Source organism: Clavelina lepadiformis, chromosome 5 (assembly GCF_947623445.1).
Source record: "Clavelina lepadiformis chromosome 5, kaClaLepa1.1, whole genome shotgun sequence".
Lineage (NCBI taxonomy): Eukaryota > Metazoa > Chordata > Ascidiacea > Aplousobranchia > Clavelinidae > Clavelina > Clavelina lepadiformis.
Genome location: NC_135244.1, coordinates 22161580 through 22177441, shown reverse-complemented (window position 1 = coordinate 22177441; position 15862 = coordinate 22161580). Strand labels below are relative to the sequence as shown.

General features: G+C 36.9%; 3 protein-coding genes and 1 long non-coding RNA gene across 4 annotated transcripts; 2 read left to right on the top strand and 2 right to left on the bottom strand.

Moving 5' to 3' along the window:
• Window positions 1–197: 197 nt before the first annotated feature.
• LOC143460469 (chloride channel protein C-like) lies at window positions 198–6223 on the bottom strand. The gene is made up of 19 exons (XM_076957965.1): window positions 6024–6223; window positions 5871–5952; window positions 5473–5544; window positions 5272–5401; window positions 5021–5098; window positions 4610–4785; window positions 4440–4532; window positions 4040–4283; window positions 3558–3752; window positions 3195–3289; window positions 2930–3066; window positions 2471–2642; window positions 2194–2374; window positions 1916–2085; window positions 1417–1590; window positions 1226–1334; window positions 993–1088; window positions 766–905; window positions 198–585 (listed from the first exon to the last, which is right to left on the bottom strand). The coding sequence occupies exons 1-19, from the start codon at window positions 6157–6159 to the stop codon at window positions 489–491; spliced, it is 2577 nt and encodes an 858-aa protein (XP_076814080.1). The 5' UTR covers window positions 6160–6223; the 3' UTR covers window positions 198–488.
• LOC143460471 (uncharacterized) lies at window positions 754–1421 on the top strand. The gene is made up of 3 exons (XR_013117891.1): window positions 754–896; window positions 965–1143; window positions 1266–1421. It is a non-coding gene; the product is annotated as an uncharacterized LOC143460471 (long non-coding RNA).
• Window positions 6224–6409: 186 nt separating the features above from the next.
• Window positions 6410–9751, bottom strand: LOC143460470 (F-box/LRR-repeat protein 12-like). The gene is made up of 4 exons (XM_076957966.1): window positions 9546–9751; window positions 7520–7757; window positions 7016–7224; window positions 6410–6917 (listed from the first exon to the last, which is right to left on the bottom strand). The coding sequence occupies exons 1-4, from the start codon at window positions 9638–9640 to the stop codon at window positions 6614–6616; spliced, it is 846 nt and encodes a 281-aa protein (XP_076814081.1). The 5' UTR covers window positions 9641–9751; the 3' UTR covers window positions 6410–6613.
• Window positions 9752–10709: 958 nt separating this feature from the next.
• LOC143460030 (Golgi-associated plant pathogenesis-related protein 1-like) lies at window positions 10710–13080 on the top strand. The gene is made up of 5 exons (XM_076957384.1): window positions 10710–10889; window positions 11181–11350; window positions 11753–11860; window positions 11934–12017; window positions 12090–13080. Exons 1-5 carry the CDS (start codon window positions 10717–10719, stop codon window positions 12278–12280), a joined length of 726 nt encoding a protein of 241 aa, XP_076813499.1. The 5' UTR covers window positions 10710–10716; the 3' UTR covers window positions 12281–13080.
• Window positions 13081–15862: the final 2782 nt, after the last annotated feature.

Here is a 15862-nt window from a genome sequence, read left to right as displayed (position 1 = left end):
TACGAAAAAGTTGTTGAAACAAATTGAGTCGATCTTGATATGGTTTCTGCAAAATTAGAATCAAGATGAAAAAGGAATTAATTTATGGGAAATTTTCCCATCTATCTAAAATTGTTTCTCGCAAAACGGATTAAGAAAAACTGTATTTGGATTTTGTAAGATGCCTCTGGGATATCAGAGGTTTAAAGCAAAGTTCTCGGAACTAATCGTATGCTTTAAGATATGGCTACACGTTGTACGAAACATGAGTCATTTACAGGGTGATATATCAGCAGCACATTAAAACGTTAAGAATATTTTCTGAAAAACCAGTTGTTTGAGTAAATTACTATTAATAGCTTGACAAGTAAATCGAAGAACCGAACTGGCATTCAAAAACTATTGCTAGGAATGAATACTAAAGTCTTTCAAAAGCGAGTAACACCAGTCTTTCTGGTATAAAACGGGCCGGCGTAAGAAGAACATGCAAAGACAACATCACTGTGCCGTCAAGCTTCCGTTTCTTTTGGAATATTTAGATGTCTATTGGAGCTTATCGGCTTGTTATGCAGCTTTTCTTCAAGTCGAAAACCCATCAGATCTTTCCTGGAAAACGAAACCAGTTTCAATATTTTACCTTTGCACAAAGTGAAGAAGAAAAGATGCATCGTCTATAATAATATCTATTTTCAGGTTTAAACAATCTCTTGCCGACGTAACAACAAAAGCAATCACAAAAACAAGCGGAGCAAATAAGCAAAATATTTTCGGACGTTATGTTTCAACCTGGTTATAATGCCAACGACGTGGTTTTGCTCGTCCACTACCGGTAGATGGCGCAAACCTAACGTCCTAAATATGATGTAGGTGCGATGAAGAGAAAAGGTGTGAGGTAGAGTCACACATGAACGATTAAGGTAAGAATTCTGTAAAACATGACGTTTTAAAATTTAAAGAGAAGACCAAAAAGGCTGCACTTCTCAAGCTTCTAGAGACACCTAACGGCAACTTACCAAGTCTATGTATTTGCTTGACATGCATTGGTCCTCGCGGAGTTTTCTAATCTTGCTGTAAACTGCTTTACTCTTGATCAGTCGATCAACATGGATCTACAAACATCACAACTGAACTTCCGATGTAGAACTTTGTCCTCAGATAGAGTTTGTACGTATTATTTGTTAACCTATCACCATATACGGTTATGTTTACAATGTAGACTTAACATGGTTACATTCAATGGGCTTACGGTTTGATAATCTAATTTTGAAACTTCTTCCTTCTTGAAGACGTCTTCAGCAATTTCTGGACTATCTTGAAAAATTTCCTGATTTTGCATCAACATGCACAGCTCTAACCTATGCAGCGGAATTGTCGCATTAATTCACGCAAATAACTATTTCCATATGCCGAATGCATAGACACAACATATTTAAGGACCTCGTGATGATGCCGTGCATCACTTTTCCTGATGACGTGTCTTTTACAACGGGAAATCCCCCGTGCGTAGTGCTGAGCAAAAGGTCGCACACGCGCCCTATATTTTCACACGGATTGACGACTTCCACAGGCGTTGTCATGACGTCAGCGGCAGAAAACAGCTCCAAATTGAGTCTAAGTTTCCAAAAGAAAGCTTGGTGACTGATGGCTTCTATGACTTAACAATATAATAAAAAGTAGACCATAGTTGTCTTATGCATCACAAACGTTATATAGGTGTTTGTCAGTTGCATTGAGGACGCGTGTTGTCCATATAAACATAGACAATAACATAGCTATAATCCGGTGGGGTTCAAGCGTGTAAAAGATTCGTAAAGCATTGTATCTTATACTTCTGCTCATCAATCTTACGGCTATAATAGGAGGGATAAATGAAGAGCTTTGACGTATAAGGTGCACATATAGCCTGAGGTCGCTTAGAATCTCAGCGGCAACTCACAGTTTCTTGCCCTCGGAGTAAACGACGGGTTCCGAGTCTAGGAAAGGAATGCATTTAAACTCCAGCAGTGAGTGGTAAAGTGGATGAGTGATAAAATCGCCAACCCATTTCGATATCATCACCGCAGACATAATGGGCAAAAGAAAACTGATATCGTTTGTAATTTCCACCTGGAACAAAATGTAATGGAGTGGAAATGCTATCCAGTTGATGAAATGTCTTGAATTTAACTTAACAACTTGTCAAAAATGGTAGGCTATCTGGTTCAACACTTATACCATTATAACAGTGAGTGACATTGTCAAACGAGAGACGCCACCAAAAAATGACGCCGCGCCGATCAGCGCCATGGCACCTGGATCTATCCAAGCCCAGTACGGTTCCTCTATAGGTACATGGACTCCGAACCAATCCACCATTGCCTGGCCGATAATGCGACCGTACAGACCACCGATAAAGCTGCAAATATTAAGGCCAATTCGGATGAAACGTAAAGTCACAACCTCACATCTGCATCATGCATTTGCGGAGAAGGTCAAATGGTAGCTTACTTACAGCATTGGTACAACCAAACCACTGGATATGGCAGTGCCAGCAGCCCAGCAAGCCAGAAGATAGTAAAATACCAGTACAACGATGAGCACTGTGACGTCAAACTCCTTGTGAGTTCCGTTTGAAAACAAATGCTTGATGGCCTGTTCACCAGTGACAAAGAATAAGGTGGCGGCTGTGTATAAAGTTAAAACTGTTTTTGCACGAATAGAATCAGTTATAGTGCCTGTCTGTCTGTATATTATACAATACAACTCTTATATATAAGCAAACAATTGCTTTAAACTATTTCGATGTTCCTTCTTGTCACTTAAACAAAGTAAAAAAATGGGAGAGTTATGGAAGGCCATGTTGAATGAAAATATACCAAATGTTTGCTTAGTGGCACACTTACAACTTTTACCCCACTACCGGCAATGGCAAAAGTCAAAGCATATACTTTATTTTAAAAATATCGTTTACCTTGATTGTATGATTTATTATTGACGCTGTACTCGCCGCTATTCCAAACAGCGCCTTCAGGACAAGTATAGCGTTTGACCGTGTCCTCTGTTCTCGGTGGCCTAAAAGCGTCTTGTTCCACTGTTAAACATTCCTTCCTGGAAGCAATGAAACATAAATTTCAAATTGTGTGTCTAATGCGTCTCGAGCAACCATCTTTGCAAACCATATCCATTAGCGTGATGTCATAAAAAGTTTTGCAAGTTTTCCTTGTGAATCTGCTCACCTGTCATTCAGTGGCACGTCACTATTTCCGTTGCACTGGTAATCGGTGCAACCAAACGCAGCGGGCAGGAGAACTGACACGGTGACAGTTAGAATCTAAACACAGACTTAGTTATTTTTTTATTTTCCTCAAAACAGTCAAACGATCTGGATGTTGTTTGAGGTTTAGTTTTTATTTCAAGACAAATTTTTATCATATTAAACTGTTTCAATCCATAGAATTCGTTTTGTTATTTAAAAATAAGCATAGGCTACGTAAGTAGATTAAGGCATAAGTAGTACAGTATAGGCTACTTATAAACTAATTGAATAAACCGAAATAAAGCTCATTTGGCAGAATGGAAATCAAAAGATACGTTTATACCAGAATAACGCATGGTTCCAGCATGCGAAGAAATTTCTTGACATTCTCTGACTGAATTTCGCTCAAAATCTTTCTCCGCATTCGGGCAATTTTCAAATTCAAAAATGTGAACAGAGCACCTAGCACGCCTCCCAGGATACCTAGCACGGCTGTTGGTATGAACGTTAAGATGTTGGTTTCAAGATTGGAATCAACCTGCCGGTAAGAATACAATGACAAATAAGCAACACATCAAAAATTAAGTGGTCGCATATAAGTCCCTAGTGTTGCAATCGTTGATAATAACAGTTATATTTTCTGCAATAAAATCGATCAAATAACGGCTGCACTCTTGCCCACTTTGATACATTTACCGATAGTATAATTTCTAGTCGAGGTTTCAAAACTACAGCGTATATAGCCGCATGTATGAAGGATAACTTACGTGCGTTTATCAGACTGATACCGGCAGATAAATGTTTCAGTTAGCAAACAAAATTTACCTGGAACATTATATTCGTCTCCGCCCTGAACAGTCCGAAGTAGCCTTGGTATTGAAATCCTTTAAAAGCCGAGTTGAATAGATCGGTCGTGAAGGTGGAGATCATGCAGCAGAAAAAAGTCTGCCAGGATAATTTCATGTTCCAGAATGAAGATACCTCCTCCATGCTGAACAGTAAACCTCCGACCGGGGCTCCGAAAGCGGAGGAGACTCCGGCAGCCGCTCCGGCGGATATAAAATTCCTCCTAAAAGAAGACAAAAAAGATTTTCTTCAGTTTTACTTAATAAATCCACAGACAAAACAATAAAGCATATAGCAGACATATAGCTTACAGGGTAAAGTTTGTGTATAATGAAGCTGATATTAAATTACTCGTAGTGTCTGTTGGATATTTACTCACCTGTCTTCTGAGTTTCGGAAGCGCTGAAAGTAATTTGGATTAATTCCAAGCGAATCTGATTTAAACTGACTCAAACCCGCTCCAATTAAGCCTCTGAAATTGAAGAACAGTTGCTTGCTATTAAAATACTCCGGTAAGTTTACTCCAGTAGGTTGAAATTAAATTTTTACCCCAGGTGTATCATGGGGCCTTCAGGGCCCACTGGCATTCCGGAACCGACGGAGAAGACGCAGGAAACGAATTTCACGACCATGGTGCGAATGTTGAAAATATGACGTATGATTGTCCCATTCAAAAATCCAATCAGTTCGGGAATTCCGGAGCCACCAGCCGACGGCCGATACCACTAACACATTAAAACACAAAATAAGAAACAAAATTCCCGATTGGTGAAAGTGTACTGGCAGGTAAGTGTTGGTGGGTATATAAGTCTACTGTGTATGTACAGTAAACAAAATCGTGCTTATGTTTTCCAATGTAAACTGCCGAATTACTCAAATCATTCGTTTAACCATGTTCGTCGGTACCTAGCGTGGTAAACTATCATTCTTTAGCATCGTCTCGCGGACAGTGATACTTACTACGACAAGCGCTGTGGCGGGTATAAGAAATATGAGACTGTATCCCAATGAAAATATCCAGGCCACTCCAAGTCCTTGCTGCGTAAGTGGTATTTGTCATGGAAACAATAAACACAGGTTATACACGAAGTTATAAGATTTAAAACTGGACAAAGATTACGGCGTGATCAATCGTTCACTTTGCAATTAAAGTTTCAAAAGTATCAAATCGAGCAACTCATAGCAAAGAGAGTAAAACAAATTACACTGACCTGCAAGTATTTGGTGGAATACGACCATTTTGTGTCCGATATGAGATCGATAAACTGGTGAAGAAGAAACCCAACGATGCCCACTGAAAATCCTATCAGGCCCATCATGATCCACCGGTCCCAGTCCAGCCTAAAGAAACGTATAAAACGTAAAGTTACTACAGCATAATGTGCTTGTGTAGACTGTGGTTAACCTGGTACCTTTTGGGCTGCTTTCTGATCCAGCTTTTGTAAGCGACACTCCAAGGTGGCAGATAATCCAAACTATCATATCTGTAGAAAAGTTATTGGTTCAAGCAAGATGCACGTCGAGTTAGGAAAGTTATATTTTATTGTTGGTAAGTGCTCAAGTGACAAAATAAACGGCGTTCGAGTTTGTTACTATAGCACACACAGACCTTGGCCATTTTTGTTGGCTAATCAGTAATCACGTAAACATCAGTTACATTATTGTTTAAGTTGTTTCATAACAAGTGTTAACTAAGTTAGTTTAATTTCGGTTAAATGTCTGTCAGTAAAATGATTCCAGATTTTTTCACTTAGTAGTTTGTTTTTCCGATAACCTGCGGTTTTAACCCTTTCCTCTATAGACATCTTACTTTAGTAGTTCTTCTCTTTCTTTTTCGTTGTATTTGTGATTGACGTAAGCACTCTCGTATTCTCTCCCAACACTAAAGAAGCCTGTCAGAAAAAAAACAGGCTTCAAAATGAGTGATCTGTTTCGACAAATTATAGCAAAAAATTTCCAGTACCTGAATCATCACCATCTGCTAAATGTGTATCATCGGTTACGTCATAGTCAGCGTAATGAAAAATCTTTTCTCTACCATTCTCTAAAATCACGTTACTAGCGCTGTTTGGTACAGCAATTCCCGTTTGCTCGACCATTTTTGTCGATTTTTACCGAGTTTTCAGCACCAACCGACACAAATCCGTCTCAACTGGCACTGACGTAACAATTGAACGCATTTGTGCATATCCGATGCATGGTTCGGGCGGTTACGAGATAGCTGGTAAATCATTAACAAATGATCGATGGGAAATGACTGACTGCTAAAACTGAGCGCAAATACGTTGTAAATAGCTTGGTAGGTAGCTAGCAGATTCACCTATTTGTACAATAGCTTTGTGGCATGCGTATGATAAAATCAACATTTTATTGACACAACGCACAGTTTTCAACGCAATATGTTCTTACAACTTAGTCGCACAGTGTAAGAGTAACTTAGAATCTTCTGGATTTGACAGTGCAAAAAAATAAAATGATTGTCAATAGCCACAACTATTGCAAAACAAAAAAAAAAAGATTTGGAAGAATAAAGGTTACAACGATGACAGAGTGCTACAACAAAACTCTGGAACCATGGATAGAAATATTGCCGTTGTTTAGCTGATGACATAGCACACTAAAAAACTTCATGTTCTTGCAATTTCCTAAAATTTGATTTACGCCATTCTCGCTTAAACCTGTCCATTCTTCGATTTCCAACGCTTCCAGTTTCGACAAGTTTTCGGTGATTGACCTCGTTGCCTGATCCCCGCAAAACGCACATCCAACCAATACAAGATACTTTAGATTGGGGAAGTTTTGTGAAATGATTCTCACGGCGTCATCATCAATCCTGTAACTGCCGTAAATTTCCAGTCTGGAAAAAACGACATTTCTTTACCTGCCATCCAGCAAGAAATGTCACATTACTGCCTTAGACCGTGAATTACTTTTCAAACGACTTAAAACACAAACCTTTCCAGCTTGTCCAGTTTCCCGAACTTGCTTAAATGCTTGTCATTTAAACAAGGACATCGTCGAAAAATCATGGTCACCAATTCCTTGAACTTTCCAATGCAGTCATCCAAACTTGGAAGTGAAATTTCGCAAGATGTGAAAGTGATGTGTTGGAGTGATGATGGAAGAAGATTAAGCTTAACATCATGAAGATTTTCGTCCTCGATCTAAAAAGGTTCAACTTTGTACATCTACATCGTGCAAAGAATTCGTAATTTCAAGAAATAATCCTACGGAATTCAAGCGATCCCAATAAACTTGGCTAAAAATGACTTAGATTGTAATTATCACCTTTTATCTATCTAAAAGTTTAGTTCCTCGTGTGACCAGGTTGACCACTCACAGAACTCGTTTATTTTTTATATACTATGGAATGCATTGATATGAGAGTTTGTCAAATATATATAACCGATGCCGACATAGGAATAATATATCAGATGCTGTATTTTGGAGAAAACTCACCTTAAACGTGATAAGATTAGGACTTTTCCTGTTCATGATATTTAGGATATTATTTGAAATGGCGTACGCCGCATTCTTGTTCCGCCACTTGCCACATATGTCAACCAGCTCCGTTGAATGGGTGAAATATTGTCGGACAATCTTTCTAAGACGAACTTTTTTGATCGGAGTCGGAGAAAACTTGACTTTCTTCCATAACCACTGATCGGGAATCAACCTCTGCCACCGCTTGCACACGCTGCAAATTGAACAAATATTTAGCAAAAGCATCGAAACCAGTAAATACCGTGTAAAAATAAATGTTGTTAATATCATCGCAATGTTCTTGCGGCTGTTGGAAATCCAAGAGGAAACATTTCTTTAGTATCTCTTCACAATTTAAAATGAGCTTCGCCTCATGCATGAATAAGTGGCAGTACACTTATCTTTAACAGATCTTGGACCAGTTTTCAGTTTATTTTTAATCTCTTCAGGCTTTGAGCTTGTCCCTATCCATTAATGTGGGATGAGCATTAGTACTGTACTGTGTTGTACCAATGATTTGCTCCATTTTATGTCAAAGAATAAACAATATAGTTTGATATGAACTGATTGGGCAACACTAGTTTAAAGAGTGACGCTTATGCTCTTTTGCTCATGTTCTTGATAAAGCAGATGAACGCAGTCACCTTCATACTCGGACACATAACAAAAATCAAGCTCTCATTCATTGTGGTAGAAAATGTATGATGTCCATGTATTTGATGCCGATTCTTTAAACTAACTATTTTTCAAAACCTGTACCGTAACATCATAAGCCTATAATGCTGGCTTAAATCGGGGCTATTGCCATTGTTTCTTGCAACCATGTGAAAAGAAAACATTTAGTCATCGACAACGTGTCCTACAATCTAGCCTAAACATGTGTACAGCCCCTGGCCACTCTATCGCTCTTCGGTTTTTACGCCACCATCACCTGAAAGTTACAATTAGTCTCAAAGCAGTCAAAATTTCTGTAATTTGTAAGACGCAAAGGGTCTTTACTATGTTTTTGTGCTAAGTAAATGAGTGAGAGAGCGTTTGTGAACGCACTTGTTTTTGGCAAGCGAGAAATCTCACAACATCGCTTGCTTGTGCCCAGCTCTGTATATAACTTATAAAAAATGAATTGATTCCAATAATGATTGTCTCACAAATATTTTTGGTTGAGCATGCACAATTTGATGAAACACACCATAGCTTTACAGCTACTTTCTAACCCTGATTACCCCTGCTGGAAGTTTGCATAATCACTATGATGCACAGCATTTCCTAGCGTAGAAAGTGCGCCATTTATTTGGGAAAGACTTGGCGTTTCACCCTCTATCCTATATTTATAAATAACAACCAATGTAATAAACAAAGTTTTCGGTGTAAACTGTCGAGGTAAAATAAGTTTCTGAATGGTTTCTCCTAACAAGCTTTATAACTTTTTAGTCGTGCAAAGAAGATAGCACTCACATGCACAACACTCAATAATACGCATGCTGAAACTTTTTGTTGATACTGACGTATAAAGTACCATAAATAAAATTATCGTTTTAATACACGCTGGTGTGAATTATAATGGCCATTATGCCAAAATTTGACTATTTGACAATAATTTCTTTTAAGAAAATTGCTTAACTGTAGCAGTTTTATGTCAGAAATCGTCTGATCACGGGTGAACAAAAATTTTGGTTTGATGGCATCCACATTGGCCATAGTGGAAAGTGTGGCACCTGCACACATGACATTCATTAACTTGTATGTTTGCTGTACTTTATCTTTATGTCGAATTATCATGGAAAACAAAAAGCTGGTTGTTTCATGTTTGAACGCCAGTCCATAATAAATAAACAAATTGTGACTTCAGTGCACGCCAGCAGGCCAAAATTTTCTTTTTAGCACCCACGACTTCTCGTCGAAGACTGCTGTATTTTCCAGTCGAGTGCATTGGCAAGCGCTTGAAATAGGCCTAAAATTTAACTTTTTGCATATTCATAGCTATATTAAAAAGCAAATTCACCTGGTTAGAGGTAGCAACTCTTTGACGTTAAAGTATTGAAAAATTTCTACAATGATGTTATCAGGAAGTTCATCAAATCCCGCAGGTCCAAGCATTTCGACAATAACGTCCAGGATAGTAGAAACCTGCAGTAGCCTGGCACGGAAATTCAACACAGCGGCAACAGAATGGGAAGCAGCGCTCTCACTGAATGTGACGTCAGCTATACAAACGAACAAACTACTCAACCGTATTAGAAGATGTAGCAATCATTTTTTAAACAAAACTAATGCAAGAAAGTATTCAATTTTAGTTAAAGATAAATAAATTTGTCAAGATAAATGAAACAGCAAAGGTCAGAAATCACTAAAATGATGACATCAAGTTACTAGCATTTTGTGTTAATTAAATTTTAAACAGTTACATTCTTAAGGTACCCTTTGATAAACTAAAAGATTTTCTCCTTTAATAAAAAGCATGCTTCGTTAGAACTATCCTAAATTACATAATAGGTTGATAGATTTCAGATTCTTGATGCTTTAAGAAGAATTAACAACGAATGGTTTATTTCGCAAAACATCACCAAAAGGTACAACATAGAACATTGAACGTTGAACATTTAAATACATTTAACATTGAACTGTTAAATCATAATAAACTTAACCACCAAATCGAAGCAAAGATTTCAAGTTGGCTTGTCACAAACGTGAGAAATAGAAAGTAATTGTTAAAAGTGACAACGAATTTGTCATAGTGAAACAAATATCCTTAGAATCGAAAACACTGATACTTGAACGTTGTATTAGATTATATTTTTTTCCTTAGATTTCTGCTTTCATTGCAAACATATGACAGTGCGGAAACTGATATGTAACGTTTCATGTTATCGTAATAGCAACAGCCCTTATGAGCGTTTGTTGATAGTAATTTTATACCATAGTGTAATCGATTAGATATGTCCTGTCAGTAAAGACACAGCAAGGTATCATGCATTGCGTCGTCAATTATATAACATCATCTGCGTTCTAGCATTTAGCATCATCAAGATTTCTTTTTCTTTAAGCTATGACATAGAGCAAAACGATTAATTATAAAAAGAATTATCGTCCGCGAACATTATAGCAACGATATTTTTTGGCTATACAGTATAGATCTAATGAAAACAGCGCGTATAAGAGTCCAGTATATTGAAATGCGCAGAATGCTAAAACATAGGCTTGTTTCTATCATTTCCAGATTAACGTTTACTTTAAAGCAGTTAAAAAGCAAACGCAAGAATAGGCTAATGCCGCTTTCAACTGATTTCTTGAACGAATGCGTTTCCCGTCACAATTCAATTCGGGACGGTCATAAGAACACCGCTGGGTGAGTTTGAAAACGGCCGTAAAATAATGTGAAAGTTGCCGTTATTTTTAATTTTTCCAGCCAGTTGTAACTGCGGGAAGTTTTTTGTAACATTTTAACATGAAATAAAGATACTTGCAGTTTCTTGTTTACGTTTTGATATCCATTATACAAAGGTATCCTTTGTGTAGTTGACACCAATGTAGACTATATGGGCCCATTAGATCTGACAGTATTTGTACAATTTCATCAAGTAATTTATGACATCATGACACGTTTTACATGTTTTTTCCAAACATTTTTCGAAGGCAGATTAACAAAAAGCGACGCTCTTTGCCAATCTGCTCAGCAATGGGCGGATCACCTTTTGCAGAAAAGTGAAGGCTTTTCGAGCAACCTGCTGGTCCATAGCTCCGATGCTGAGAGACAAGGTGCCGGCGAGAACCTTTACTATCTCTCCAGGGAGGAAACGATGACTTTAGGTAAGGGGCAGAAAAATATGTTTTCGCATTGGTGGTGTGATGAAGCCAGGCTTTATTACAACACATGCTGGATTAATGAATCAATTTCGCTTGGTTACGGGCTAGCCAGCGTGCCCGCTGCCTTGTAAAATGCGAGTCTGGTTTCTTGCAGTATATACCCTATTGGTGCAACAACCTTAACTAAGGAATGGACAATTCGGCTTAATCATGTTTAAAGTTTTAAATAGTTCCAAGGTCGGAACAAAACAAAACATTTAAAAATCCATAGAAATTGTGCGTCCAACTGAACTTGCTCAAAAGACCGAATCGGTCACCGGGGCCCAAACGGAAATTTCTTATTCTGAGCTTAAAGATGGTGATGCCACGTATAATTGTACAATTGAAAACTTCTTTACTTTTCAGATGAGCTGAAAACTTGGAGAGCACAGATACCTGACGACATGTTTAACTCTCAGCCATTGTACCAGCAATACTACGATGTCAAGTTAGAAGCAGCAAAACCGTTTTCAGGTTTACAGGAGTGCTTGCAACATACATTCGCTTTCAATATGCGGAGTAAAACCTTCTCTTTTACATGAGACAGGAGATAAACCGGTCAATGCTTGGTACAAAGAAGTGGATAATTATAACTTTGTCACGGCTTCAAGTAACAATGGATATCCAATTGGTAAGATGAGTCGAATAAACTGGAAGTTGAACATATTTGGTATTGCTAATGTCACCATACTTTCATGTACAGGCCATTTTACTCAAGTTGTTTGGAGGAGCAGTACAGAAATCGGGGTCGGTGTGGCGACAAATGGAAAAGGAAAGTATTTCGTCGTGGCTCACTATCAGCCGGCTGGCAATGTTTGGCCGGCTGGAAATTATTCGGGAACATATGATGAGAATGTTTCGGAACAACAACCCGGATTTGTATTCACGGAATAAAGCACAACATATAACGGCGTTTGCTTTGTTCACCGCATTATTTAGCATAAGTTATAACAGATCTTTTATGTTTTGTCACTTGTAAGCTTTAATGTACAGCTAGGTAGCTTGTCCTATATAACCTACATCTCATATGTTTGCTTTTCTGTCAGCTGACAAGATAAATCGTATGTTATTTAGATTAGCATTCCGTGTGTTCAAAATACACCTATAGCCCATAACTTTTGGAATAAATGCAGTCGAAATACATAACTCGCTGCAAAATACTGTTTATTAAAATTTATAAATTTGGTAAACTACATCAAAAAATTAGAGTTTTTTATTATCCTTATGTTTGGACGAAAATATTGGATTAAACTACATCAAAAATAAATACGTTGCGTTACGGGGACGTTTTTAATAAAAATTAGACTTTAACAAAAGCTTAGCTATAAACTATAGCACAGGGTGTATAACTTGTATGTTTGTTAAGCTCTTCTTTAATGCTTTTTGAAGTACTCAATCTTGTAATTTGTAACTGAAAATATAATTATGACATGCAAATATTATTGGATTTTGGTTTTTAAAAAGCTGAATATTGTTTTTCACATATATTATTGCAATGGTTTTGCGTAAGTCATAGCAGATCTAATACAACTATGCAATTCATTAAAAAATGTATATTTCATTATGCACATTATGTATCCCTTATGCTTACTTTACTGATATAACTGAAAATTAATGACTACTTGGAGTTTTTCGCATAGTGAGATTTGCAGTTTGCTGTAACCTATAAAAGTATTGCAAAGTGCGAGAGTCATTGCATAATACACTTTCCGCTTGACTTCATTCGGTTGGTGTCAGTTGTTAGTATTTCATTTTCGAAGTGTTTATTGGTATACCGAAAGCTATGAATGTTTTATGAGTATTTCTCTGGATCGCGACACAGGTTAACACAGTGCTTTTATGAAGCAACTAACTCTAATTAACTATACGCAGATATATCCCAAAATAGCTTGGTGTTCCGCAATATACGAAACGCGATATGAGCTAAAAATTAATATTGGTCAATAATTCCAACAATTTTAGTTAACTTTGGGAGTTTTGGTTAGTTCTGACATCTTTTCCGTTTGTTTTCACCCCAACACCTATTTCTGTGCTGTTTTTTCAAACTACTTGAGTAAAACACCTTTTAAAACCAAATAGCAGTTCCTATTTACGCTGCGATTCATTTAAAACCCTGTTTTATAAAGTTGAATACAAAAGTTATCAACTTTCATTCCAGACTAAATCAGTCCAACTGAGCATATCAAAAGTTTCAACAGACGAGTTGCTCGAACCAGTTGAGAAATCATAAAACTTTACATCGCTACACCAACCGTCAACTGGTATTGCAATAACAATTTTTTTTAAATTGAATAAGTTTTTGAATTGAAAAATTTTGATCATATATTTTTTTGTGGGTTTAATCAATGCAAAATTTCAAACCCGTTAAAAATTTGGCTCATCGTTTTCAATTGCGTTGTATTGATTTTCGCCAAAATTGTTTTAATAGTTTCAAATTCAGCATTCCGAATCTCTGTGCCACTTGCCACTTGAATCTCAGTTTAAATGACTTTAATCTTTCATCTGCCGACTCCTGGGAAGACTTACAAAGTTCTTCATTTTTTCTCAAACTGTTAACACACAAATTAAATATTGGAAACCAAGTTAGACTTTTTATTGAATTTGGCTATGAACTTAATATTCTGTTTGTCATACTTTAAGTCAAAATCTTTGGGGTAGCAGCTAATTATTTTAAGTGAAAAGTAAGTATTGTACAAGGTGTACATCAAAGACCACATTTACTGAACACAAAGTTCCAAAGCAAACTAAAAACACCGAAAACGCTTTTATGCAACTGGTCGTAATCTTACCAATTAAAAAGCAATAAAAACTGTTGTAAAAAGCTATTTTTCTGTGAGTTAACATCAGCTGTTTGAATTATTTTTCGACGCTAATATTTACTGTAATTGTTTGCATATAATTTCAATCAAGCAAGGAAGTAGTTTTTACAATGCAGACAATAATATCGACCATATATTGTTAATATTATTTAGCGAAGAATTTGCTCTACTGTGAACATTTTAATAGATCGACAGCCTACTTTTTTTTATTACTGCACGTCAGGATATGACGATTTACACTGTCAGTCAATCTACACGTTGTAACAGTAATACATAGAACCCGCGTCAATACGTATTTCAGTTTCGTGTTATTCAGTTTTTGGTGTAAACAATTTTGGTGCTAGTATGTGAATATTTGTAATTGCTATGAGATTTCGATGGCTTGGTTATCTTTTTAGTTACTGCTCTATTTGCTATATATCGTTCGTTATATAATTCGTATGTTCTACGGATTCAAGGTAAATATTAGAACTAGAAACTGCTGGACTGATTGAATCCCTGACGAAAAATATTTCGTCATACTTAGGTTGACTTTTTAATTTGATAAAAGATATTTCCAATAATAAAAATATGCATAATTACAGCAGACACCAGATGCATGGCCGTATAGCACTAAGACGTCATTGTTTTCATATTGAAGCGACCTGTTTGATCTGAGTATATGAATAAATTTTCGGTATAGGTTATTTGGATTAAACGTAACGTTATCATAATTAAACTCTACAGTTTATGATCTCTGTAAGTTTTAGTTTAGGATTTTAGGTTAAATACAGTGCACAAGCAAACGAAAAAAACAACGAAATTTTGTGCTTTACTGTATTCGGTAAAATTAAATCCGGCTCTGTCTCAAATACCATGCCGCCCCAAAACATTGCCGGCCGGTAGTGAGCCACGACTAAATACTTTCCTTTCTCCATTTGTTGCCACACCGACTCCGATTTCTGTGCTGCTCCTCCAAACAACTTGAATAAAATGGCCTATGCATGAAAGTATGGTGACATTAGCAAAAGCATGTATACATATACAAAATATGTTCAACTTCCAGTTTATTCGACTCATCTTACCAATTGGAATATCCATTTTTACTTGAAAACTTGGCGATGTCGTAATTTTCTATTGCAATCTAAGAATTTCCTTGGTTTCGTGTAAACCACAGATGTTGTTCAGCGTCTCAGGGAAGATGTCGACGCAGGTGTTAAGCAGACAGTGCATGATGACGTCATCCAAAACCAGCCGATCATGCAATTTAGCATTTCCTTGGGAATGTGGTATGTTATATAACAATGGGATATAATATGGTCTGCTGTTTGTTTCACAGCGACAAAAAGACTAAGCCGCTCTCCAATTGCACAGAGTTACGGTGGAACAAAACAGCGTATAATTTGCAAAAACAATACAATAAAACGCAAAATATTTGCTGCTTTGAAGTAACATAGATGGTTAATAGTTGATGATGGTTGATGATGGTTGTCACACAATTAGTTGAAAGTACGGTATTGATTTTTTTGTTTGTAGTTTGTTTTTCTGAATAATACATATCGCCTCCTTCAGCTCCTGTTTGGTTAACTTGATTACTAGTGGGGGTTATTTAAATTCGTTTTTAAAAGTATATTTATTGATCCTCTCTGCTGTATAATAAGTATCTTAACATGTTTTT

Coding starts and splice junctions, on each gene's coding strand:
- LOC143460469 (XM_076957965.1), bottom strand. CDS start 6,159: ATGGTCGAGCAAACGGGAATTGCTGTACCAAACAGCGCTAGTAACGTG. Junction 3,290..3,557: donor TGGAACCATGCGTTATTCTG/GTATAAACGTAT, acceptor GTCTGTGTTTAG/ATTCTAACTGTCACCGTGTC. Junction 1,591..1,915: donor TACTCCGAGGGCAAGAAACT/GTGAGTTGCCGC, acceptor TTGGAAACTTAG/ACTCAATTTGGAGCTGTTTT.
- LOC143460030 (XM_076957384.1), top strand. CDS start 10,717: ATGCGCAGAATGCTAAAACATAGGCTTGTTTCTATCATTTCCAGATTA. Junction 11,351..11,752: donor GGAGGAAACGATGACTTTAG/GTAAGGGGCAGA, acceptor TTTACTTTTCAG/ATGAGCTGAAAACTTGGAGA. Junction 11,861..11,933: donor AGCAGCAAAACCGTTTTCAG/GTTTACAGGAGT, acceptor TACATGAGACAG/GAGATAAACCGGTCAATGCT.
- LOC143460470 (XM_076957966.1), bottom strand. CDS start 9,640: ATGCTTGGACCTGCGGGATTTGATGAACTTCCTGATAACATCATTGTA. Junction 7,225..7,519: donor CTAATCTTATCACGTTTAAG/GTGAGTTTTCTC, acceptor GAACCTTTTTAG/ATCGAGGACGAAAATCTTCA. Junction 6,918..7,015: donor AAACTGGACAAGCTGGAAAG/GTTTGTGTTTTA, acceptor CGTTTTTTCCAG/ACTGGAAATTTACGGCAGTT.